The following is a 25,137-nucleotide window of genomic DNA, read 5'->3' as shown; positions in this document are numbered from 1 at the left end:
GGTGGATTTTAGCTCAAAAGTGGAGGTGGAGTCGGATTCAAAAACTCTTGTAAAAATCAGTCACATGGCAGATTAGGAATTGCGTAAGTGATAATAAGTCTATTCTTATGAATTTGATCGATCATACAATTACCTATATTAACGTGTGGCGGTTGATTCAGCAGTGCGCCAAGGTATGATATATGTCATAGAGGTCCTTATATAGCCCGACAAATCCATACCACCCAACCTGTAATTTTTTATTGACTCTAAACTTTTCCTACTAAAATAGAGGGACGATACTAGCTGTGCAAACAGAAGTAAAATGATTATTATATTTATGCTCTATTTTAAAGATTTCTCAAACTTATTAAATCACAGGAGGGTGTTTTTTTGTTATTTTGAAAGAATTGACCGGTTTATAATAAATTTTACTTTGTAAATATTATTTCTCTCTCTATTTTTTTTTTTTTTACAAACTTACATAAAAAATAAAGAACCTTTTAAAAATAAGTATTGTATTATTTCGATTTCTAACAACTAAATATCCCCTTAGTCACACAAGTGCTTATAGATAGGCCTCCCTTTTAAACCACATTTTGTTCTTTACTTCTTCTAAGACAGAGTTAATTTAGAGCAGTTGGGGGGTGGTCAATTGAGCTGAGCCGAGTGTTAATTTATTTGACGAAATTCCATCTCTATAGAGTATAGACTATAGATAACGTCAGGATTGTAGCTGTCTCACTTCATCAGTGACGACGATACGCAATAGTTGTCCAAATTGGCATGCCCAATTTGGTCAATTTACTCGATTAAAATAGCTGAGAGGATCTATCGTGTGGGTTACACCTAGGCAACTAACTGACGTAATTCCCCTGCTATATAATCTCAAACATTTAAAATACCTGTAATACCCTTCACGAATTCTCAAATCCCAATCCTATTCCATAGAAAAGCCCTTCTCCCGTGCCCTCGCCTTTCCCTCTCTTCGCCCTTTCCCTTTCTTGAGAGAGGGCTCCGCCGAAGCCTCCTCCTCCTCTCTCTCTCTCTCTCTAGATCGGACGGTCGGCGTCAATCCGTCACTGCTACAGACAGGTTTGGTCGCGTTATGCAGTCGGATCAGATGGTGATTAGCTTGAGGCCTGGAGGTGGAGGCAATCGAGGCGGTAGACTCCTCGCCCCGCGCTTCGACTCCGCCGCTGGGTCGCCGGCCGAGCTCCCGTTCCTTCGCCACCATGGCGGTGCAGCCGCCAAGGTATTCCGTTTGATATTGTTAGAATTAGGGATTTTATCTGGTTGTGGTCTTGGCTGATTGAGGATCTGGCGTTTTTGGTGTCAAGAAGTGTGTGTTTTGGTGAAAGTTGGGATCTTGATGGGCCACGATTCGACTTAGATGATAAATTTTGCTTCGTTGGCCTTCTTTTAGGCATTTTCTCACCTTTACTCCTGTTTTAGGAGTCGTAAAAATGGAGTTTGATCACTCATTAGAAGTTAGTATTAAGCAGAGAGGGATATATAAAAATCCTTTTAATCTTTGCTTGATTGTATTCTTCTAATATATGTTCATCATTCTATGAGGATCTGTAATCAAATCATGATTTATTCAGCCATTAAAACTTTTGAGTGTTTAGAGTTAGTTATCAAGTAGATTATTGATGTTATCTTGTATGCTATTAGCTGAAAGAACAGGTAAAATTTGTTTCAAACAAATGATTAGTGGCCCTCTAGATGGCTAATGTTCATGGAGAAGGTATCCAGTTTTTCATTTGAAAATCAAATTGCTAAATATGAATTTTGTTATCATACTAAGTTGGTAAAGATAACGGCATAAATTATTATTGTTGCCAGGGCCAATAAATAATTTTTTTTTTCAAGTTTCCTACTTTCCCATCCATATTGTTTCTGTTATCGAGGCCACATTAATTACCTTCATGCATTAATTATGGTTAGAATTTTTGTAATTAGTTTACCAAATACTTATTTAAATGTATGGCCAATACAACTACTGCCTGTTAGTCACTAAAGCTATAACCAATGTGAATTGAGGTTTTTGTAATTAGTTTACCAAATACTTATTTAAATGTATGGCCAATACAACTACTATCTGTTAGTCACTAAAGCTATAACCAATGTGAATTGAGGTTTTTGTACCATTATTATTGTTGCCCGGGCCTTATCCAGTACTCTTAATTTTATTTATTTTTTAATGATGTTTTATTCTATTTATTCTATTCTCTCCTTAGAGATCTCTTTTAGGATTCTTATTTGATGGTCAGTATCAGTAGAATACTTACTCATGTGTGAGTATTCAATCTATCTTGTAGTTTTTCAGTTTTATCTTTCTCTTGGCATATTATCTCATAGCTCACTCTATGACTGCTTTGATGATTTTGTCTGTAGATTGGAGATTCACGCTTTGAGGCTCGTGAGCCAATCCGTTATACAAGGGATCAGCTATTACAGTTCCGTGAGGTATCGTAGATGTTTTATTCTATTTCTCTAATAGAAAGTTTTCCTATGTTGCTTCTCCTGCCTACCTCGTAGTTTGTTAGGATACTTGGAAATATATCTAAATTGTAGCGAATAGAAGCCTGAGGGGAAGCATAGTTGTTTGAGAGAACTTATGGAATAGGATGATCAATAACCATCATTATTTGTATATAGTACTCTTATGTGTGTTTGATGTCACCATAGTCAATTATAATATGAAATTTTGGAGCATGTGTAATATCATTTCGTTGTGCTCAATTTTTTATTTTCTTAAGTTGCCAACATGTTTGTTTTTTATCCTCTGTAGACAAAGACTGCTTGTTATCACCTTTTCCTTTAGTTTTATGAAGAGGTCTAAGGGTAGAATGGGGACTTCGTTTCTAGGGAATTTAAATTGGCCAGACCATGACCCATCAAGCTAGGCAACTTATCTAGTCTACAAGAACATCTTGGATTGCACATAAAAGGTTACTAGCAAAGGGCATCCTAATGCACGAGGCTCCCACCTACTCAGGAAGCAAATAAAGGCTCTTACAAAATTATTCTTACTAATAGTAATATTTGCAGAAATAACATCTATGCTTATTGTGTGTATTGTATGCAGATGATGATACGCTTTTTAAGAATTATTTATTCTTAATTTCATATTATCTTTTAGATTTTGATGGCTTGATTGTTCTTTCTTCATGACAGGTTGTTGATATAGCTGAAACTATTTTGAAACTCAAGCAAGAGTTTGAGGCGGAACTTCATGGTGAAGATCAAGCATGGGGTCGCACTGATTCAAATGTGAATTCTTATTCTTACCTAAAGAATTGTGTGCATCATTTTTAATGCTTTTTGCTAAGATTTTGGTTTCTCAAGTCAATATAAATGTTTGCAAATTATTGGATAGTATTATTGGTTGCAGTTTTACTTCCATTATTATCATGTGGCTATATACGATTACTGCTATTATATAATGGACTTTTTTGAATAGTATATTTATTGCCATATTTATATTTTTGAGATAATTGTCTACGATAATTGTGCCTCTTCATTTGTTGTATTCTGAAATATTATCTCCCCCTGATAATTCTCTTCTCACATTCTTAGCTGCAAAATCAATCACATGCTCGTTATTCCGAACCAGACAATCGTGATTGGCGTGGCCGATCAGGACAGTCATCAGTTGGAGAAGAGAAATCTTGGGATTCTAAAGAATCATATGGATCCAATCCAAGGCAGCAAGACCAGTTGAGCTCCCAATTTTCTTCAAGAGTTCAAGTTTCTGCAGGCCAGGTGGTAATTGAACTAGTATCAATGTTCTTCTAAGAATATACATTTATCTTATTCTCCAATTTGAAATGGATAGGTAGCCTATAACTCGCTAGAGTGAGTCTGTGGATTCTACTGCTTCCTGTCTTGTCATTAGTTATATTGTACTTCAGTTTTTTGCATTATAGCTTTTGAACATATAAATCGTCTCCTCTTCTTGATGTATGATAAATGAAGGAAATCTGACTAAATGGGTGGTAGTCTGAAAGCCAAGAAAATTGGAGTGATGTTTGAGAATTGAATTCGAAAATTAGATTGCTAAAACTTTCTCATGGGAACAGTTGGTATATTAGGAAATTATTGCTCCAGTTTGAATCATGTAACTCTAAAGATTTACTCTTTGAGCATCTATTTTAGTCAAATGCGCGTCCTATCTTTTTTCCCATTTGTTTTTTATGCAAAATCATTTGTATGAATCAGGGACAGTAGATCTGGCTTATGAATAGTATTGGATGTGAAGATGCTGATAAATCTTGGGAAAGACAAAGCTGTTAGTTAGATCAAGATACAAACTGACATTACATTAATTTGTGGACCATATTATAATATTTTGCAAGTGACAAAATATTGGTAGAAAATATGATACAACTTCATCAAGAAATCCAATTCAGATTAGTAAATTGTTACTAACATGATGGTGGCTAAACAGCCTAAACTTTTATAACTATATGGAAACACAGACTCAAATGATTTCTTCACAATGCTTAGTTTGGTGATATTGTGAGTGAAATGGAGCCTGTCTATGATAATGCTCCATCCTTTTCATATGGTTTTGATATTCACTCGGCAAATATTATGGAGAAACTTGAGCAATACCACAGGATTGAGCTCCCATCTATGCAGACCACAATAGTTTGTTCCAATAACATGTAATTGTTCAACATACCCTGTTATCTTAGCTTGACCTGAAAAGTAATCTACAGTGATCAGTATTAGGCATTTAAGAAACTTCATTCTTGCTTATTACCTTGACTTGTAAGTTACTCTCTAGTATCTCAGATTGTGGGTTTTCTTGCAGTAACTCATTGTCATAGAATAACTGTTCAGTTTTAAGATCTTTGTCATAAGAATAATTGCAAATAAAGGATTAATCAAATATAGTGTTATTAGTTTGCATTATTCTGCTGATGAGATCATTCAGTTTATTGGAAATTTGACTCCCAGATTACCTTTCAAATAAAAAGTAAATTGTTAGATTGTTTGGGGTAGGCACTTTGTATTTTCTTTTCACTTGATATGTGTTTGATTAGAAAAAGACCGTTCCAGTGAATGAGGTCCCTATACAATGCAGTCTGAGGAAGGAAGAGGTATGCAACCATACCTCATTATTGGCGAGGTCATTTGTGTGACTTGAGCCTGCAAGTTCTTCCCTCTAAATCAGATAAATCCATATCAACCTTTTGGTTGGAAGGGAGAAACCTTACTATCAAACTAAGTGACATGCTCATAAGATTAATCAATTGTAATGATTGATGAATTCTGAGGACATACTTTCCCTAGACTGATGAATTATAATAATTCATACTCTTTTAGATTTGCTTTTCCTATAAAATATAATTGCAATGTAAGCAACTTTTACCTAAATACTGATGCAAATATTTTTGGACAATTATTGACATTAATATGCTTTACTCAAAAGGAAATATGTATCATTGAAATCTTGAATGCAGTTCTTATTTAAGTGCATGGACTCAAAGTTCTCATGTAGCCTCAATTCTTTATTTATCTAATTGGTGTGTTCATTTGGTTGTTTTACATGTCAGATGATGCATGCTTCTCTTTCTTAATTTTATTGTTGTTATCATATATTCTGATACTTGATGTTCTTACAATTTATTAGGTGGGAAGTACTCCTGCTCTAATTAAGGCTGAAATTCCATGGTCTGTCCAAAGAGGCAATCTTTCTGAGAAAGAAAGGGTGCTGAAAACAGTAAAAGGGTAATAAATCTGGATTGGATTCTGGAAAAGTCTCTTAGGAAATTGTGAAATGAACTATATAGCTCTTAGATTTTTAAGAAAAGTACTTTTCTGTTGTTCTTTTGTCCACCAAGTATGTATCTCATTGAATTCATGTTAATGTATATTAATGCATATTCAAGTTTCTCTCATATCGAAATGTTCAAATATTTGTTCTTCAGTTTTGAAACCTTTCTTGTTGTCCCTTGTTGCATCAATGTCTCAGCAAATTTTCCCTCCTTAATTATCACCATTTTTAGTTCATCCCATACTCTTTTTGTAATTTATCACTATTAAAGAGTCAAGTTTCTAATTTAACATGCTGACAAGAATTTTATTGCACAGTATATTAAACAAATTGACACCAGAGAAATTTGATGTTCTCAAGGGTCAACTGATTGATGCAGGAATCATTACACCTGATATCTTGAAGGTTTAAATGTTTTCTTTGTTCATCTGTATTAATAGTGCAACCTTTGTGTAGCCCATTTGTAGATCATCTACTTTGAACATACTGTTGTTACAGGGGGTCATCACTCTCATATTCGAGAAAGCAGTTTTTGAGCCTACATTTTGTCCCATGTATGCTCAACTGTGTTATGATCTAAATGAAGGACTCAAACCATTCCCTGCTGAAGAACCTGGTGGAAAAGAGATAACGTTCAAGCGTATACTCTTAAATAATTGTCAGGAGGCATTTGAAGGTGCCGACAATCTGAGGGCTGAGGTTCGAAAGTTGACTGGTCCAGACCAAGAAATTGAACGGAGGGATAAAGAGAGACTAGTGAAACTACGAACGCTTGGAAATATTCGCCTAATTGGGGAATTACTAAAGCAAAAGATGGTACCGGAGAAGTTAGTTCATCACATTGTTCAGGTTGATATATCACATAGTATTAAATCCTTATGAACTTCTGATTTTCAAGGAGCTATTATCAATAAATTCCTGATATAGCTGCTACTAACAGGAGCTACTGGGACATGATGGCAAGACTTGTCCTGCTGAGGAAAATGTTGAGGCAATCTGTCAGTTTTTCAGTACTATTGGTAAGCAGTTGGATGGAAGCACCAAGTCTCGTCGATTCAATGATGCCTACTTTAACCGGCTGAAGGAGCTGACAATAAACCCCCAGTTGGCACCACGCTTGAGGTTCATGGTCCGTGGTGTCCTTGACCTGCGTGCCAACGACTGGGTCCCTCGACGTGAAGAGGTATATATTTTTCATTATTTCTCTGGTGGTTGTCTTGGGGTTTTCATCCGAAAGGCCTGTTTGAATTTGGTCTGGTTTGGTTGTGAAACAATGGAAGGGAGGAAAGGTATATTACAGTAACAGACAATGCTGAATTTATTGGTGTAGAACTTTGTTTTAAAGGATCATATCATATGTAAAATGTTGAACTGTACTTAGAAATTAAAGGTTCCTTTCATTTTAACTGCATTATGTGTGTCCAATATTCTTGTAGCTGATCATAAGTTGGAAGTTCATCTGAGAGTGTCTGGTGTATCTATTTTTCCTGAGCTTCTTGCCTTCTGGAAATGCAGATCAAGGCCAAGACTATCACTGAAATTCACACAGAAGCAGAAAAGAATCTTGGATTGAGACCAGGTGCAACTGCAAGCATGAGGAATGGACGCAGTGCAAGTGCTGTGGGGCCCCTCTCTCCTGGACCTTTTTCTATGAATCGGCCTGGAGCTGGAGGTATGATGCCAGGAATGCCAGGGACAAGAAAAATGCCTGGAATGCCAGGGTTGGATGCTGATAACTGGGAAGTTCCGCGTTCGAAATCCATGTCAAGAGGTGACACATTTCGCAACCAGAGTTCTATGGTTGGTAAGGTATCACCTACTAATTCCAAGCTACTTCCTCAAGGTAGCAGAGGATCAGTAAGTGGAAAGACCAGCGCACTGTTGCAGAGTGGTGTTAGCGGGATGGCAGCTCGTCCTAGTGTTCTTTCAGGTACAGTTGACTCACCAGCTCAAAATTTTGCGCAACTGAAACCAACTGGTGGTGCATCAATTACACCCCCAGTCACTGAGATAACTGAGAAGGCATCATCTGCTCCAAAAATGAGCCCTGATGAACTATATAAGAAAACTGTTGCTCTTTTAGAGGAGTATTTTCATGTCCGTATACTTGACGAAGCATTGCAATGTGTTGAGGAGTTGAAGAGCCCTGATTACTACCCTGAAGTTGTTAGTGAAGCAATCAATCTTGCCCTTGACAAAGGCTCAAGTTGCATTGATCCTCTTGTGAGGCTTTTGCAGTTTCTGTTTATGAAGAACATTCTCAAGCCAAGAGACTTGGGAACTGGATGCTTGCTTTATGGTTCAAAGCTGGATGACATTGGTATTGACTTGCCAAAGGCACCATATTATTTTGGTGAAGTTGTTGGAAAATTGATTTTGACCGCTGGCTTGAGCTTCAAAGTAGTGGAAGATGTTTTAAAGAGAATGGAGGATGTCAAGTTCCAATCAACATTTTTTGATGCTGTGATTAGAAGCATTGAAGAACATCCATCTGGTCGAGCTATATTAGGCATGCAGGCAGCTGAGATCAGCTCTTGCAAGAATATACTCTCCTGAGCACAGCCTTCCTATCTTTTACTCCTAGTTGCTGCTATTTATTTTTTGATGCTAGTTGTTTCCATGTATTCCCCTCTTTTTCCCCATGAGGTGAGCAAACTAGTCTTACAATTTCTGGAGATGTGAGAAACAGTAGTCTATGAACTGTATGTTTCTGCAAGGTCAGATGAGCGATCACTGTTGTTGCAATTTATTTTGCTCATCGGCTCGGCTACTCGGTTTACTTGAATCTTGAGAAGTACAAATATTAACATGAATGCTATTAAGTTAGCTAGTGTGCCACTAATGTTAGTTCACCACTCTTAGATTTTGATTTTGTTTTCTGTTTTTGCGTTTCTCTTGGATTTCTAGAGGAGGTATGGTTTTCAAAAGAGGCTTCATAAAGTTGGAAATCTTTTATACGTCATGTGCTGAGAAAATGGCTTGAAAATGGCTTAAACTTTATATTATTTTGCAATGCATATTTATTTTACATAAAGTAAAAAATTAGTTTTTATAGTGCAGATTTATAATTCTGGATTATTTTGTAATGCATGATTATTATTTTTTTATAATACATTGTGAGATTATTTTTTTTGATAGATTTATAATTTTGTATTATTCTGCAGTGCCTCCTTATTTTTTTTATAGTGCATGGTTATGCTACATAAAGTGCAAAGTTATTTCTCGATAATTTAGGCTTATAATTCTACATTACTCTGTAATGCATGATTATTTTCTTACTGCTGCTGTTTTACATCCAATTAAGCAAATTTTTATCATTTAATATAAGATATCATTAATTTCTAATATAAACTTATTATTCTTTAATACTTTAAAATAATTTTATTTCACATTAAACATAATTATTATTTCATATACTAATATTAAACTAAATATTCCTTAGCATTCTCGTTAGGCCAAGAATTTGCTGTCCCTGATACCTAATGTATAACTAAAGGCTCTAGAGCAAAGGGAAAAAAATTCTTATGGTAAGTTAATTTGCAAGCTGATTTGACTTTTTATTTTTTATCATTTAAGAGCCTGAATGTTAGATATGAGCTACACAAAAAGTCAATCCTCATTGTATAGAAATACACTAAGATTTTATCAAATTTTAGCTAATATATTAAGTCGTATGTATCGTCGAACAATTGTGCCGATCTAAATACTACTAAGATATTACTTTAAACCATTGCATTGCTGAGCTACTCCTCTAAGTCAACCGCACGGTCAAACTATTAACCTAAGTCATTGAGCCAAATGATTACCGAACATCAAATAATTTTCTCTATAATAATTATTTAAAATTAGAATCGATGCAATAAACTCTATGATAGCTTATATGACTCTTTAAAATAATGGGAAACATAGGAAAAAAAAAAAAGAAATAAGAAAGGAGATAGCGTATATTCAAGATGTCAATCAAAGATTCGAACTTTTCTAAACTTTATCGATGTTTGGAACCAGTTGATTTTATTTAGAAATAAATATCGTTTTAAAAGGAAAATATTTTGCCTTTAGACGTCAATAAAAGAAACTAAAAGTTAGTTTTAAAAGTATTGGAAAGTTAATTTACAAATCTAAACTTAAATGATGGGATTTGAATAAAATTCTAAAATAGAATTTCAAATCAATTTAAATCCTGGATTTAAGGTTTCCAAGCAAAACAATCCACCTGTGCCTTTCTCTTCTATTGGCCGAGAAATAACTTCTTCCAAGTTCCAGCCAAATGCTGGCAAATACTCAAATGTAAGCAATTTCTACAACTATATCTGCATACAATCATTCTGCAGCTAAGCTTAAACAGCCACCATCGACTAGATATCCGTTGGTTGGACGTGTCCTGCGTCCATCCAAAACCCACGTGGATCCACTGCCCGCCATCTCCTCCGAACACATCGCTTCTCCTTCCACCGCTCCAATCTAAAAATCCCGAACCCCACCAAAATCAAAATCCCCCCAATCCCAACTCCCTTTCCCTAATCTCCTCTTTGCTACTCTTCTCATCTCCAGAAACACTTCTATCTAGCTATGGCTACGGCCTCTTTCTCTCTCTTCTCGGCCACCAAACCATCTCTCTATTGCTTCTCCCATGGCGGTAGACCCAGCTTTTCGCCCATGGCGTTCGTGAGCCTCTCGGCCAAATTTTCGTCTGGGTCTTCGAAATCTCCCTTCTGGAATCACGGTTTGGCCACCCGGTTCCCGAAAAGTCCCAGCTTTGGGTCGAAACAGTTGAGAACCCCCGGTGTAGCCTATGCTACTGCGGCCACGGAGAAGAGTATCTATGATTTCACCGTAAAGGTACGATTTTGATGCCTTCTCTAGGTTTTTGAATTTTTTTGATTTGGTTAAGCGAGTTTAGTTTTTGGTGGATACATGTCTTATTTGAAGTAGTCGGAGTTGTTTTCCACATGGGTAATTCTAGCGAGGTTTTCAGAATAAACCTTGTTTATTCTAACCGTAGAAGAAACTTGATGCAGGATATTGATGGGAAGGATTTTTCTCTTAGCAAGTTCAAGGGGAAAGTTCTGTTGATTGTAAATGTTGCTTCAAGATGGTAATTTCTCTATTGCAATACACATGAACTACTTTATACTCTCTACTGCTTCTTGTATCTCTATGGTTTTCTCGAGAATTCTTGGTGTCCTATTTCTAAATTAAGCATTTGGTTGTTCCTGCCAGTGGGTTAACATCATCAAATTATACTGAACTCTCGCATATATATGAGAAATACAAGACTCAAGGTAAATTACATCCCTGTAAAGTTGGATATTTGACTTTGCGTCTCCTTTTTCTTCCTGTATTCAATTCTGAATTTTCTTCACCTGCTTGCATCATGGTGTCTTGTTTCAGAGGATTTGGATCACTATAGCAATTTTAGGTTTCCAAAAGTTGCTGGTTGTTTACATTCTTGTAGTGCCATATCCTTTTATCATATAAAACGAAGAAACTGATGATAGAATAGTTATGCTTAAGACTTTCATCCTCGGAAGGCAAACTTATAACCTGGCATTCTCCTTCAAGAGTGTGAATATCACTGTGTTTGTTATATTCTGATCCTTCAGGAATATAAAATATTAACTAGGTTTCTTGATTTAACTTTGTAAGACAAAATTATAGAAGTTGTCGTACCTTTAGTTTTAGAAGCCTTGTTAGACATGAATACATGATGATTCAATATATAGATGAATGTATAATGCATGAACTTGTGCAATTTTTGTATCTCTAAATCTCAGGCACTCGCCAACTCTATTTTGTGAAAAATAATAGGACAATTTAGCATCTTTCTTACATTGCTGGGATTACTAGGCACTAATGAGCATCTTAACGAAGTGAGATACTTCTTTTTCATATAGGAGCTTGCTTGGTTCTCAAATATCTTTTGTTAGCTGTCAATAATGCTAGAATGCTTAGTGACTGTCTAGTTAGGTGGTAGTTGTTCAAGAATATTAATAGTACTGCTTGAAGTTCCCTGTGAGGAAGCAGTACAAAAATGGTGGGTTTTTTTTTTTAATCTTTTTCATCCCTGGGTCAGCCCATTATCATGGGATGACAGATAAGGTTGAATTCCTATTTGGATGCAATGATGATTGCAACTTTTACTATTCACGTACTAAAATCTTGTCGGCCTGTTCTTTTGGCTGGAATTTGTTAAAAATAAGTAGTAACTGATCTGACATGCAAATTTCACTTTTAAAGACTAAAAAACATATAGTTTTCTTATTACATCATATATTTTCTTCACCTTCTTGCCTAATAACAGATCTAAAATTGCAATAATTGAAATCTCAAAAGGCATATGAGCATGTGAAACGTAGAGGATGACTTCAGGATTTGCAGAGGTTCGAAGTTGGGACAACCTTATTAATCATAGAAGAACTTGTCGTGTAACTTGATTAAAGGGTGTTCACAGTCGGAGTCTATGACAAAAGCAAGTATAAACAAAGTGGGATATTCTGGTTGCTTGTGTAATGCAAAATATTTGTTAATTCTTTCTGGTGTGTCTTGTCCACTAATTGGTTACTACATCTAAAATATAGGATTTGAGATTCTGGCTTTTCCTTGCAATCAATTTGGAGGACAAGAGCCTGGTTCAAATCCAGAGATAAAGCAGTTTGCTTGTACAAGGTTCAAAGCAGAATTTCCTATTTTTGACAAGGTATATTATCTGAAATATGTCAACCAGATAGTGCTACACATATGTGTGGTTGGTAGAACTTCCTAACAACTCCACCATTGACAGGTCGATGTTAATGGACCAAGTACAGCTCCTGTTTATAAGTTTCTTAAGTCAAGTGTTGGAGGGTTTTTGGGTGATCTGATCAAGTGGAACTTTGAAAAATTCTTGCTAGACAAAAATGGTAAAGTTGTGGAGAGGTACCCACCAACAACTTCTCCTTTCCAGATCGAGGTAAGTGGAATGACTGTACTCTTATTCGTTATTATCTTTTCTGCAATATCTTAATGTGTGCCATGACCAGAGAATTTATTTTTGTTCACAAGTTGCTTCCTGTGGCTGGAATATATATTGTTGTTAGTACCTTCTGCTAGTTACCGTTGCTTACAAATTTTATTAAATCATTCTACAATACTCGTAAGGCTGTGCTTCCGGTGAAGCTTTCTTTATCAAATATGGAAGGTGTTTAAGCAACTTTTGGAATAGGACTCCATAGTGACACTCTCTTTAACACTGTCTGGGCTTACCTTTTCTTTTTCTGGTGATAAGAACCAAATATTTTAGCATATTCTTCTACATTCCTAGTATGTTATTGTTGGCTCTCTTACTTATGCTGACACACAAATACTTTATGTTCTGTTTGGATTTTCACATATTCATATACCTTAGAATCATAATTTATGCTAGCATATCATCATTTTCTGACTTTTGCCGTTGCTTTATTAAGTCATTTCCAAACCCTAAACACTAAACCATAAAAAATAAATGGAAAAGTTAGACTAAAGAAAAAAGAAAATAAAGATATGGTTTCTAATTTTTTTTTTCCAATTTAAGCTCATAATCAGGAAAAGCGCAGATGTAAGATTATTATTTCAGTGTTTACATATTTAGTTAGATGAGGGTATTTTTGACTGCATTTGACTTTGTTCTATAAAACAATTTTCTACTGAGGAATATTAGGTTACCAAAATATACCTTTTCTTCAGAAAATCTGCTTGTCCACATACAGGGACTGCACTAGGAAATATTGGTACTTGTTCATTTCACAAATTATAGGTGAAGCCTTGACCTAAAACCATACTCATAAACCCAACTTCACATATATTCTTAGATTTTATCTATTTGATAGGATAGAAACACATGAGCAGCCACAAATGTCGGTTGTATTTCTATATCAAATCATATCTTAGTAGGGAAACTTGGAACTGTCTGAGATATATTCTTTTTCATGCTATTGAACTTTTGTCTAAAGTGAAACTTGGAACTATGTCTGACACAGACTACCTGGAGCGGACCTTACTTTTTGTTTTACTTTTTTTGTGCGTGTCTGTGTGGAGAAAATCTATTACCTTGGCTGGATTATTGTCTCATACCATACTTCCTCAGCATGGCCATTCGTGAGTCTTGATGATAATGCTTGCATGGAAATGTGCATTATATGATCAATAATAGGTGATTAGGTTCTTTGCTCAATTTGCAGAAAGAGACACTAAGTACTACTTCTGAATGATGTTCCATCTTGCAGATGTTGATTCACTTTTTTGTTAACCAGCAATTATTGCATTGTTGCCATTCTGGCTTCAGTTTTATAATAGTTCTATACTTTAGCTTGCTGTTGAATTTGTCTATGATTGTTATACGACAAGTCTGATAACTCTAGGTATTCCACTCATAATTCATGTTTTATTTCTCTATTGCAGAAGGATATCAAAAAGTTGCTGGCTGCCTAACATCATACATTTTCCCAGTAGATGTAAATAGAGCATATACTACTCTTTTCCAAATTCCAGTGACGACCGTGGATGCATCTCTGAAAGTTCTGCCATCACATAGATGGATTTTTCTTTTTTGGGTCAGCCTTTGTCTAGGAACTTCTTTGATGTATTATTTGGTCTACAATTGCTTCAATTATCCACAGGGATATAGATATGTTTTGAGTTCGGTTTGCGTGAATGAAGTTCTTTGTAAATTCGCTTATTAAAATTCCAAATTGGTACTATGGAAGTATATTTATTTAAACCGATCGATCTAATTCCATTTGATTCGTTTCATGAATCTTTTCTCTAGTTCTGAAGTCTGAACCGATCTCGATCTTCGGGGCTTTCCATGAATTACCTGTGTTTATGTATAATTTCAGTGATAAACCTATTGATTTTTAGTAGAAGATCCATGGATTTAGTTTGGTCAGCATTTCTATTGGGTTTTTGTGACTGTATTTTTTTTTCCTTTTTATTTTCTTTAATTTTTTTGTTTATAGTATAAAGAAACGAACTAATTTGAATTTATCTGGCACTGTCCCTAAACAAACCCAAAAAAAATGTCATTTAAATCACTCATTAAAATTCATCTGTAACTTTCCAGGAGATGTTTAAATCAGTATAGTCCAGGGCAAGAAAAACCTCATATCAGTCATTGAATATTTAAGATTATGAGAGAATTTCATCAATGTAGTTAACTTGGAAGAATAGATTAAGATTCATGCATTTAAGTAACTGAATAAATTGAATCCTTGCTTTAGTCTAACAACTGCAATGATCTTCCAATAATGTGAATGTTGTATTTATCCGTAGATCTCTCTGATGTACCCAATGATGATTTACTCATTGCTGTACTATTAATCATTTACTGAGTACATATGAACATTTTTCTCCTTAGCTCCTCTTTCCAATGATCCTCATGCTAATCATGTTTTCCGATGTCTTCTTGTTTTTGTTCTCCAATACTTTTATTGAGGAGAGATTTTGTAGGTGAGAAACTTCATTAATATCATCCGGATGATCACATAAAATTGGTAAACATAATTTAGTGAACATCAATTGCGCAACAAAGAAATACAGTATATTAAGCCCAAAGGATGTAAAAGATATTAACAACCTGGACAATGATACAGGTGCAAAAGGCCTATCGTTCAGTGTCTCAATGGCGACCACTGTGAACTTAGGTATGCACAATTCTATGGAGCTCTCTAAAGGGAAGTTATAACAAGAACTATTAGTAGGAACATCGATAAACATCACCGATAGCCCACCAAGAAAGGGAAGAGAGAGAGAGAGAGGTGGTCAGTGATGATGGCGTGAGGAGGACCGCTCATGAAAGAGGGAAATAACAAACCCTAGCAGGTAGGGGTGAAAACAGGTCGGATTAACTCCGATCCGACCTGCTATCCGACCCGATTCGGATATAAAATTTCTATCAAATTCGGATATGGATTCCGATACGGATAGAATTTAAAGAAAAAAATTTGGATACGGATTCGGATATGGATCGGATATATTTTTCAAATTCGGATACGGATATTCGTTTCCCCACATATTTTTTTGAATGATTTACGGTTTTTAGTTTACTTATTTAAATAGTAAATATTAATATTATTACTAATAATATATTATATATTATTTATAGAGATTAATTTATCTAATTTTACATATTTGACATACAAAAAGTTTATTTGTTATAAAGCTCTTAATATTTTTGTGTTAATTATATCTAATAAAATATTATAATTCTTTTAAATTCAATTAATATCCGTTTAGGATCCGATTCTCTATCCGAAAATTATCTGTTTAGTTAGTATATGGTTTTAAATTTTGCTCTCCTTCAATATCCGTGGGTTAAGCACTATTTCCTAGGGCAGGTGTTGAGACAAAGAATAGGACTTCACTTTTTCTTCTTTGGCCTCCCACATAATTCAAATTCACTACTATCCTTTCCTTTCTTATTAATCGTGTATACAAATTATAGTTATACATTATAAATATCAAATATAGAACGAAGCTCGATAATGATCGATTCAAATACACCAGGGTAGAGCAAATTCCTACAGCCGGGCTTGCAGCCAATCTGGTCCGGTTCCTACCCACAGTAACTCAGCTCGCAGGAAACGTGGTGGCTTCCCTCTCCTCCACCGTTTATTAGGCGTTATGTGGCCATTGGGGTAACAGTCATTTAAAACCTGACACTAGTCGTAGATATCGGACGTCCTTGCAAGGGAAATCCAAAGTTCCTCTCCAAAACGATCGAATATTGGTTGGGATTGGAGGGCCATTGGATGCCTTTGTAAATGCTCTTCCTCTTTAGGTACTCTTATTTCATTTGGTTCTCCTATTTTCTCTCTAATTTCTCCCCCACTCTTAGAGGGAAAACAAGAGAAAAAGTGATACATATTTTATCAGATGGGTCAAGTGTCCGCATCTATCGTTGATCATAAACATTTTGATTTAAGTAAAGTAAGTTGGTTTCGCATCAATTTTCTTGCATCCTGAGTGACTGCTTTCTGATTGCTTGAAGCCATTTATTTTTTACCTCAATCTATATGGGCTTGTCTGATACCATTTTACAGAGTCTATTTTGATGTTTCCTTTCTTTTCTGTTTGAGTGCATAGGTTTTGATCGGGTTTGCAATTGCATTTGCTTTTGGTAGGAACTTTTCTTCTGCTTCAAATTATGGCTTCATGGGCTTCAAGTTCTTGGGTTCTTTTATTCAATTTGTTAAGCTTGTATAATAGAAATAGGATACGTAAATGTAGAGATTATCTTCATATTTATCAACAGACATTAGCTGCTTGAGAAGAAGCTCCCTGTAATTGGGAACTAAATGAGCCATCTCAAGCACATCTGAGACTGAGGTAAAGTGTTGGATTGCGACACAGCTGGAGGGAAAGTATCGTATAATTCTTGGAGGGAGCACTAACTTAGGTGATTCTTTAATCTGAAGAGATGGCGGCACGCGAGGTAACTCGGTTAAAGGAAGCCCTTTTCGATCAATATATAATAATGAAGAAGTTATGCATGGAGCTAGAGGAGGAAAGAGAAGCTTCAGCAAGTGCAGCTACTGAAGCTTTATCGATGATCTTGAGACTTCAGCGAGAGAAGGCGGCGGAGAAGATGGAAGCGAGCCAGTACAAGAGATTGGCAGAGGAAAAGATGCATCATGATGAGGAGACATTGGCAATCTTGGAAGAATTAATGGAGCAGAAAGAGCTGGAGATTTCTTTCCTCAGGTTTCAGTTGCAGGAATATAAACACAAGTTGTCAGGTATTAATGCTAAAATTCTCGACATTGGCAAAGAGAGAATATCTAATAATGTATCCTCATGCGGAAGTGATGCTTCAACGGACAAGAGTAACCTTCATGGTCTTGTTAGAAGGAATGTCTCATTGCCTATTCTGAGGATGGATAAATTATATTGTGAGATGGATAACATAGATGAAAACAGCCCTGTTGCACAATTTGTGTGGCGTAAACTTGGTGAATACAATAACCGTCATATGAAAAAGTACAAAGAAAGAGAATTGATAGACTTAATTGAGGAATCCTCTATTGAAGATGGAAATTCTGATGGAGAGAACATTAAGTGCAGTGAGTTTGTTCAGAGGAATGCTACTCTTCATCCCGTAAGTTCAGGAGAAGCGTTGTCAGCTTGTTCATGGCACTCAGCAATGAGTAATGAGATATCATACGGCAGATGCATGGAATTAAAGACAAAGGGTACAGATTCACCTTCTAAATATGAAGATCCAGGACATGTATCAAATTGTGTTGATGATTTAAATAGAACCAAAGCGCACTCTACTCTTACTCATGACATATTTGAAGTTCCTGGTAATCTGGAAGAATCCAATCAGGAAACCAAGAGCATGATTGCAGAGTCTGACCTAACATCACTTGAAGCTGCAGAATATATATTCACAGATGATCACTGGTTAAACAATGCATTCATGAACAGATACCAGTGGAGCAAATTCTCCAGTTCAGATGAAGGGGTTTGCACGCATAACAATAGCATCATGGATCCTACAATTGAATGTTCAACGTCTCAGACAGACCTCGAACAAATCAAAAGACGGTTACAGCAGCTCGAGACGGACAAGATCATGAAAGTAGAGGATTCTCGGAGGGGAAACGAACAAGTGAAATTGTTAAAAGATATTTACAATCAGCTCAATGTGATAGAGTCAAATATGAGAACATTTAACCACCAGAAGTACTCTCAACAGGACGATGCCCGATTAGTGTCTGTTATGGAGGTATATCTTGGATATCTTTTAACTTTAGTATTTCGTCTCAACAATTGGAAATTTGCATGTCTATGGACGCTAATTCATATTTCTGCCTTGTCTCAAAAGAATCTTTTAACTAAAATAATGTATGAAGGTGAAACATAGTACCTAAAACTAGCATTCTCAAGTCCTAAAATAGACATACTAAGAATTCCTCACTTTCTACTTGGGGTGGTATTGGTTTCACTACATAAGCAGTGTCTTTATTCTGGTAAAATTGTTCTCGAAAATTGTTTAACTTGATTTAATTGATCCACAGGCAGTGCTGTCCTTTTCAATTTGATACAGTCAAACCTGTAGCATGCAAGCAACATCATGTTCCCTTCTCACAGCCAACTTCAGATGTGGCACCACGTCAAGAAAGAAAGCAAACCATTAGATGCTCATACATTTTTAAAGTTACATGTTATACTACTTACAATGTTCAAGTACCAACTTTGTTAAATAAATGCCATGTTTTGAACTCATCTGAATCATGAACACTTCATCAGAAGCTTTACTCTAGTTGTCATTTGGATAATGTGCCTTCCACACTGTATTGCCTATTCATCCGGATTGCCTCATATGAACAAACTACATTATAACATCTTATACTTCCCTTTCAAGGCATTCAAGTGCTATCACTTCTTATTCTATACACACGTTCATTTCTTCTTTTTCTCCACGCGAAGAAGTAAAGGTTGTAGCTGTCTCACCTCCGAGATAACGTTTAATCCTATCCAAATCATCAGCAGCATCAAGCATGGTGGGCCTAGAAGAAGGATCCTCTTGGGTGCACACAAGTCCCAGCTCAAGAAGCTCATCAATGGCAACTTCCCACATGTTTTTGATCTCCAGGTTTTGATCCCAATAGTGATGCATTAGAGATGGGTCAACGGCTTTCTCCCATTGCTGCTGGTACTGGAGCTTGACCCACCTCTGCAATCTTAGGCCATCTTTGAACATGTCATCTGTGGGTCTTTTGCCAGTGACCATTTCAAGCACAACAATGCCAAAGCTGTAGACATCACCCTTTGTTGATGCTTTTCCACCATATCCATACTCTAGATGAGTTGTTGCAACACACAAAGTTTCGATGAGATTGTGCATTCAAATGATATAATAATTGGTAAATGAAGCATATATTAGCATTCAATGGACCAACAAGAAGATCATCATCATATTTGTGTTTAAATCAAATTAACCTTTTATGTTACTTTCTATTCGAATATGCATGTCAACTCAAAATGCAACTTGTTTGACTTAGTCTGATGTTATTCTCTTCATTTTAAACTTAGCAAATGCAAGTTCTCTCCATTAACTATCCATATGCTGTAACTGGGAGTAAAAATAAAATAAAATAAAAAAATGGTACCTGGAGCAACATATCCAATTGAACCGCATAGCATGTTGGCCGTTGAGTTTGTCGCCATTTCCCCTGCCATGTTTCCTTCTTCAATTGTCATGACAAGTCTGGAGATCCCGAAATCCGACACGAGAGCTGTCATGTCGTCATTGAGTAGAATGTTGCTTGGTTTCAGATCACAATGGATGACCTGCACTGGAGAATGATGATGCAAGTAGGCCAACCCTTCTGCGACATCGCTGCAGATGTTAACTCTTTCAATTAAGCTCAACTGCGAGGATTCTAAACAATTGTCTTCCGTATGCAGATGGCTGTCCAGGCTCCCGTTGCCCATGAATGGTAGCACCAAAGCCTTGAAGTCTGGAAGACTGCAAGCTGTTATGATCCTCATTAAATTCCTGTGTCTTATCCTCTTCAGAACCTGGCACTCTCTGTTGAAGCTTCTGGTAGAGTTGCTGCTCTGCAGCTGCAAAACTTTTACTGCAACTACACTGCCATCACCAAGGATTCCTCTATAGACATGTCCAAAGCTACCAGATCCTATCAGGCTGCGGGGCTCAAATCCGCCAGTTGCTTCTGCAAGTTCTCTGTATGTTATTCTTGGAAAACTTGATGAGAACTCTATAGAAAATTCATTCAAGTTCTCATCTTTTCTTTGAATCACCCCCGTTCGGACACTCCTATAGCCGACTACACATATGATTGTTAGAAGAAAAGCTGAGACAGAGGTTACGCCTACAAGCAATATCAAGTACTTGGAAGAATGTATAATGCTTCTTTTCTTAGGATTGCAAGTAGGAAGTCCTGACAGTGTCCCACAAAAGTGATTTCCTTTGATGAATTCGACCGTTAGAGAATCGAACAGACCGCCTTGAGGTAGTGGGCCGCTGAAGTTGTTAAATGAGAGATCAAATAGTCTGAGGCTGTTGCTTTTTTGCAGTGTGACTGGAATTTCACCAGAGAGATAATTATATGAGAGGTCTAATGACTGGAGGCTTAGTAGGCTGCCCAAGGACTCAGGAATTGAACCTTGAAGATGGTTGTGAGATAGATTCACCAGCTCAACTACGTCGCAGCTTCCCAGATTGTTGGGAATAGCCCCATTGAGATTGTTTGACGAAAGATCGATAGCTCGAACCATCTCCATCTTGCTTAGCTCCATAGGAATCTGTCCATCCAATAAATTGTCTGACAGATTCAAATATATTGCCATTGAGCTCAAGCTTGCAACCTCAGATGGAATTACCCCAGTAAGCATGTTGTGAGATAAGTCAAGGAGCTCTAATTTCGTATTCCCTAGTGTTGAAGGTATAGACCCTGAGAGTGAGTTTCCATCAAGTATGAGCATCCTCAGCTGAGTGAGATTAGCCAGAGTGGGTGGAATGGAACCAGAAAGCTTGTTTCTTGATAGGTCTATTAGTCCCAAGTTATTTAGAACACCAGGAGGAGATGGTATTTCGCCATGCAACAAATTGTTAGCTATCCAGAGTCTTTGTAAATTTGGCAGGAGGATTAATTCCAAGGGCATAGACCCATCAAAATAATTGTTTGACAGGCATAATGACATCAGTTTGGAAAGGTTGCTGAAGCTGGATGGTATTGCTCCATGTAGGAGGTTATTCTGGAGATGTATCTCTGAAAGATTAACTCCAAGAAGGCCCACTGTTGAAGGCAATCTACCTCCAAGATAATTTCCAGCAAGCTCAAGCTCCTCCAGATGAGTTAAATTCAGAAGGGCATCAAAGAAAACATTGAGATTCGTGTTCTGTTCATCACTTGAGAGATTGTTGTTCGAAAGATGCAGTATCTTCAAAGATGTCATATGCTTCAGAGTTTCTGATGGCAAAATACCTACAAGAAAATTGTCTTCGAGATCAATCTCTTCCATCCGTGTGCAATTGGAAAGAGATCTTGGAATGCTGCCTGTTAGCTGATTTGAGTACAGGAGAAGGTTCTGTAAGACAGGAAGATGGTTTCCTAGCAGTGGAGGAATCAAACTACTCAACCAATTGTTAGACAGGTCTATGTAGCTTAAGTCAGAGCAATTGTAGAAGAGAGAGCTAGGTAGCCTACCACTGAGTTGGTTGTTGCTAAGATCAACGTAACGAAGTCGCGTAAGCATGCCAAAACTCTCAGGGATTTCATGCTGGATGTTGTTTCCTTTCATTCCTAGTAGCTCAAGTCTAGGCAAAGCTCCAATTTCGACAGGGATAGACCCTCGCAGAGAATTGTCAGAGAGTTCAAGCAACTCAAGGAAAGAAAGATTTGACAAAGATGGTGAAATTGTTCCTTGCAAAGATCTGCTCTTGAGGATGATTTTGACCACTCTTTCAGGATTCTTGCCACAGAAAATGCCGTTCCACTGGCACACGTCGGTTGTCTCGTTCCAGTTACTGAGAGCATTCTGGGGGTCAGCAACTATTCCTTCTCTGAATGCCAGGAGTGCTGCTTGATCTGAACTGATGCTGCTGCTCAGAGGAGAGGACTGTGCAGTAGAAAGGAGGAGGAGGAGGAGGAGGAGGATAACAAGTTGGTTGAAGACAATGGTAGGAGAAACCATGTTGAAAGTATTGTGTTACTGTGAGTTATGGATTCTTCTGCCAAAACTCATGTGATAAAGCTGTGTGAGACTTCATAGAATCTTGGTAAGAATTGACTACTCAAGAAGCAGGAGGAAATATCTTGAGTGAATGATTTGATGTAAGAAATATCATCATGAAGTCAACTGGGATGGTGCAATGTAAAAATGTTTCTGTGAAGTTGGTGTGGGATTGCGCCTGAGCTGGAAGTTGAATGTTAGTGCTAGTGCTGTAGATGTCCACTATCTTTTCTCATTCTTGGACTCTTGATTGATAATGAACATATGACAAACAGCATGGAAATAAAGGAAAATCTTTGTAATGTAGGTAGGCTCTTCTTCCATTACTGTAAACATCAACAGCAAATTGTTCCCTTTATGTAGTCTCGTCACCATCTGAGCAACCCTTCCCTATCTCTTAGCAAATATATATATTTCTTTTATTTTTAGTGGGATGAAGACGGAATTTGGGATTACAATTAGAGAAGATGCAATCTAAGATCATGTACAAACTCAACAAATTCTGTTACTAGTTTACTGTGTTCAAAGCATTGAGGAACTGCTTAGTTCAATGTAGTTGCCAATAGATTAGAAATTCTTTTGAGTCAAACATTAATATCATTCATCTCTCTGGTTTAGAGAGGTAACCTCAAGAAGCTCCAACTAGTGAGTAAATCCACATACAAACATCACCTAAAATTTCCATACTACATGGTTTGGCATTACAAAGTTTTGGTATGATTACTGTGAGATTACTTCTCCTTTTTACAAGTAAATCAACTTTAAGACATAATACTACAAACTTTACTCCAAAATCCTTAGCTGGGCCCTTATCTGAGATATCAAATTACTTCCACCTGGAGATTAAAGATGCTTCCTTCTTTCTGTCCATTTGTATCTAGATCTCAAACTTTTAGTAAGGACAGCTAGAATTATTATTGCAAAGACAGAGCCGAGCTACATTTTACACACAATCTGCTAAAAGTACACGACAATATTCAATCAGATCATACAAGCTGCAACTCATGTGATCATATCCTGGTGTTATATTTGTTCCACAAGGCTTAGTGGCAGTTGTTTGAGAGTCTATTATGTTAGCACTATAATGCATTGCAAGCACGGCGCACGTCAAATTTTTTTTCCCTTTTTTGAGTATGTTAGCAGCGAAGGGAAGCTATACTGTACCCTACCGTGCTTTTCTTTTTTCCTTTTTATCATTCAAGAACCCGAAATATAGATATTGACCGAATAAAAAGTCAATCCTTTTTTAATACAAAGACATTTAGATCTATTAAATTTTTTTTTAGCCAACATAGCCTTCTAATCTAAGCTAGCTCTTAATTATTAGTGTACTGAGGCACTTTAAACCGTCGTACCACCGAGCTATTGCTCCAAACTAATGCACCGTTGAACCATTGAATAAAGTTGAGCCAAAGGTTGAACCCCACTATGTTCATAGTGCTGGCCTGCTGGGAAGCCAAAATTTCCTAACCATTAAGGAAGTGGATCCTCTGCTGCTTAAGACTGCAAGGATTTGCTCTAGTGTAGGTTAGTGGCAGTCCTTGCTCTGTCCAAACCATGTGCAACAGTTTTGACCTAAAAGACAAAGATAAAAAACATTTGTTTGGTAAGGGATTGACCCAAACCATGACTTTGCCTAGAATTCCTAGAGTAAGTGGTGAAGTAGAATGTCATACAAACAGTTTAATTGAATCTCATATGAGAATCCAGAGTTTAATTCAACAAAGATATAGATAAACATATTATTAAAAGAAACATTTAGAGTATCTCAACTTTGTTCAAAGTTATTCATTTTAGTCGTAAAACTATACATTATAAAAATATAGCAAGGACCTAGAGATAATAGTTTAGCTAAAAAATAAAGACGATAATTCCTTTAAAATTTAATTACAAATTTGTATCTAAGAATTTATAATTATTTTTCGGTAAAGCATTTTACATTGAAAACAATGGTTTTACAGCATATTGGTATATTGGCAAGTAAATTTTCAGAATAATTTATTTGATTTTCGAGAGAGTAATTTCTAATTCACTTTCTACGAGAGTGTATATAAATATAACAATTTTCGTGAAAGGAATGGTTTTTATCAATCACCTAAGAATCACTATTTTAGACGGCGATTTTGATAAAAATTATATTAATTTGGAAAATAGTTTGAATAGTGTTGTGCATTGAAAAATGTTTTTCCTTGCAACAACAGTACTTTGGAAGAAAAATATCAGAATATTTTCTAGAAAATGAGAAGAAGCCATCAACAACAGGAGGTGAACTTGTACAATTATACATTCAAGTGGCAAAAGTTACATATAGATCAACCTGAAATGGCTTAGATCTATAAAGATAGAAGATTTATATTGTTACATAACTTTTGGACTTTAAGAGAGTTTTTTTAACTACATTTTAAGAGAGAAGAGAAGATGAGATCAAGAGGAATACGGTGATCCTCTTAAATACCTTTTTTCTAAACTCTTTTCTTTGACAATTTAAGAACAACCAAAACAACTTCTCTTCAATAGTGTATCATGAAATCCAACAAATACTGAGATTAGATCCAAAAAAGAAAGGAATATAGACATATACCTGCTATATCCATTTCATTTCAAAATTTGGCAACAGAAACTGTCGATTTGTTGCTCTACCATCAATA

At 36.4% G+C, this 25,137-nt stretch overlaps 4 protein-coding genes across 10 annotated transcripts; 3 read left to right on the top strand and 1 right to left on the bottom strand.

Annotated features, from left to right (window-relative positions):
• Positions 1-965: 965 nt before the first annotated feature.
• LOC140773329 (eukaryotic translation initiation factor-like) lies at positions 966-8,517 on the top strand. Its single transcript, XM_073115820.1, has 9 exons — positions 966-1,234; positions 2,380-2,451; positions 3,163-3,258; positions 3,565-3,750; positions 5,627-5,724; positions 6,088-6,175; positions 6,269-6,619; positions 6,711-6,953; positions 7,286-8,517. Exons 1-9 carry the CDS (start codon positions 1,088-1,090, stop codon positions 8,324-8,326), a joined length of 2,322 nt encoding a protein of 773 aa, XP_072971921.1. The 5' UTR covers positions 966-1,087; the 3' UTR covers positions 8,327-8,517.
• A 1,657-nt stretch (positions 8,518-10,174) lies between these two features.
• On the top strand, positions 10,175-14,540 carry LOC140774689 (probable phospholipid hydroperoxide glutathione peroxidase). Its single transcript, XM_073117776.1, has 6 exons — positions 10,175-10,609; positions 10,789-10,865; positions 10,991-11,052; positions 12,349-12,467; positions 12,552-12,719; positions 14,186-14,540. The coding sequence occupies exons 1-6, from the start codon at positions 10,340-10,342 to the stop codon at positions 14,213-14,215; spliced, it is 726 nt and encodes a 241-aa protein (XP_072973877.1). The 5' UTR covers positions 10,175-10,339; the 3' UTR covers positions 14,216-14,540.
• Positions 14,541-16,450: 1,910 nt separating this feature from the next.
• Positions 16,451-19,148, top strand: LOC140772876 (uncharacterized). 5 transcript variants are annotated; one of them, XM_073115111.1, is made up of 3 exons: positions 16,451-16,562; positions 17,037-18,512; positions 18,805-19,148. In XM_073115111.1, exons 2-3 carry the CDS (start codon positions 17,202-17,204, stop codon positions 18,826-18,828), a joined length of 1,335 nt encoding a protein of 444 aa, XP_072971212.1. In that variant the 5' UTR covers positions 16,451-16,562; positions 17,037-17,201; the 3' UTR covers positions 18,829-19,148. The 5 variants fall into 5 exon arrangements, with proteins under 5 accessions (XP_072971212.1, XP_072971211.1, XP_072971213.1 ...); XM_073115110.1 differs by having other exon boundaries at positions 16,458-16,562; positions 16,906-18,512; XM_073115112.1 differs by lacking the exon at positions 16,451-16,562 and adding an exon at positions 16,576-16,711.
• A 22-nt stretch (positions 19,149-19,170) lies between these two features.
• LOC140772875 (putative leucine-rich repeat receptor-like serine/threonine-protein kinase At2g24130) lies at positions 19,171-22,648 on the bottom strand. 3 transcript variants are annotated; one of them, XM_073115105.1, is made up of 3 exons: positions 21,964-22,648; positions 19,900-21,867; positions 19,171-19,588 (listed from the first exon to the last, which is right to left on the bottom strand). In XM_073115105.1, exons 1-3 carry the CDS (start codon positions 22,448-22,450, stop codon positions 19,173-19,175), a joined length of 2,871 nt encoding a protein of 956 aa, XP_072971206.1. In that variant the 5' UTR covers positions 22,451-22,648; the 3' UTR covers positions 19,171-19,172. The 3 variants fall into 3 exon arrangements, with proteins under 3 accessions (XP_072971206.1, XP_072971207.1, XP_072971205.1); XM_073115106.1 differs by having other exon boundaries at positions 19,900-21,820; positions 21,964-22,180; XM_073115104.1 differs by having other exon boundaries at positions 19,900-22,648.
• Positions 22,649-25,137: the final 2,489 nt, after the last annotated feature.

This window comes from Typha angustifolia, chromosome 13, assembly GCF_048772165.1.
Source record: "Typha angustifolia cultivar Huaian chromosome 13, ASM4877216v1, whole genome shotgun sequence".
Classification (NCBI taxonomy): Eukaryota; Viridiplantae; Streptophyta; class Magnoliopsida; order Poales; family Typhaceae; genus Typha; species Typha angustifolia.
The sequence above is the reverse complement of the archived record's forward strand: the minus strand, read 5'-3'. Positions and strand labels throughout refer to the sequence as shown.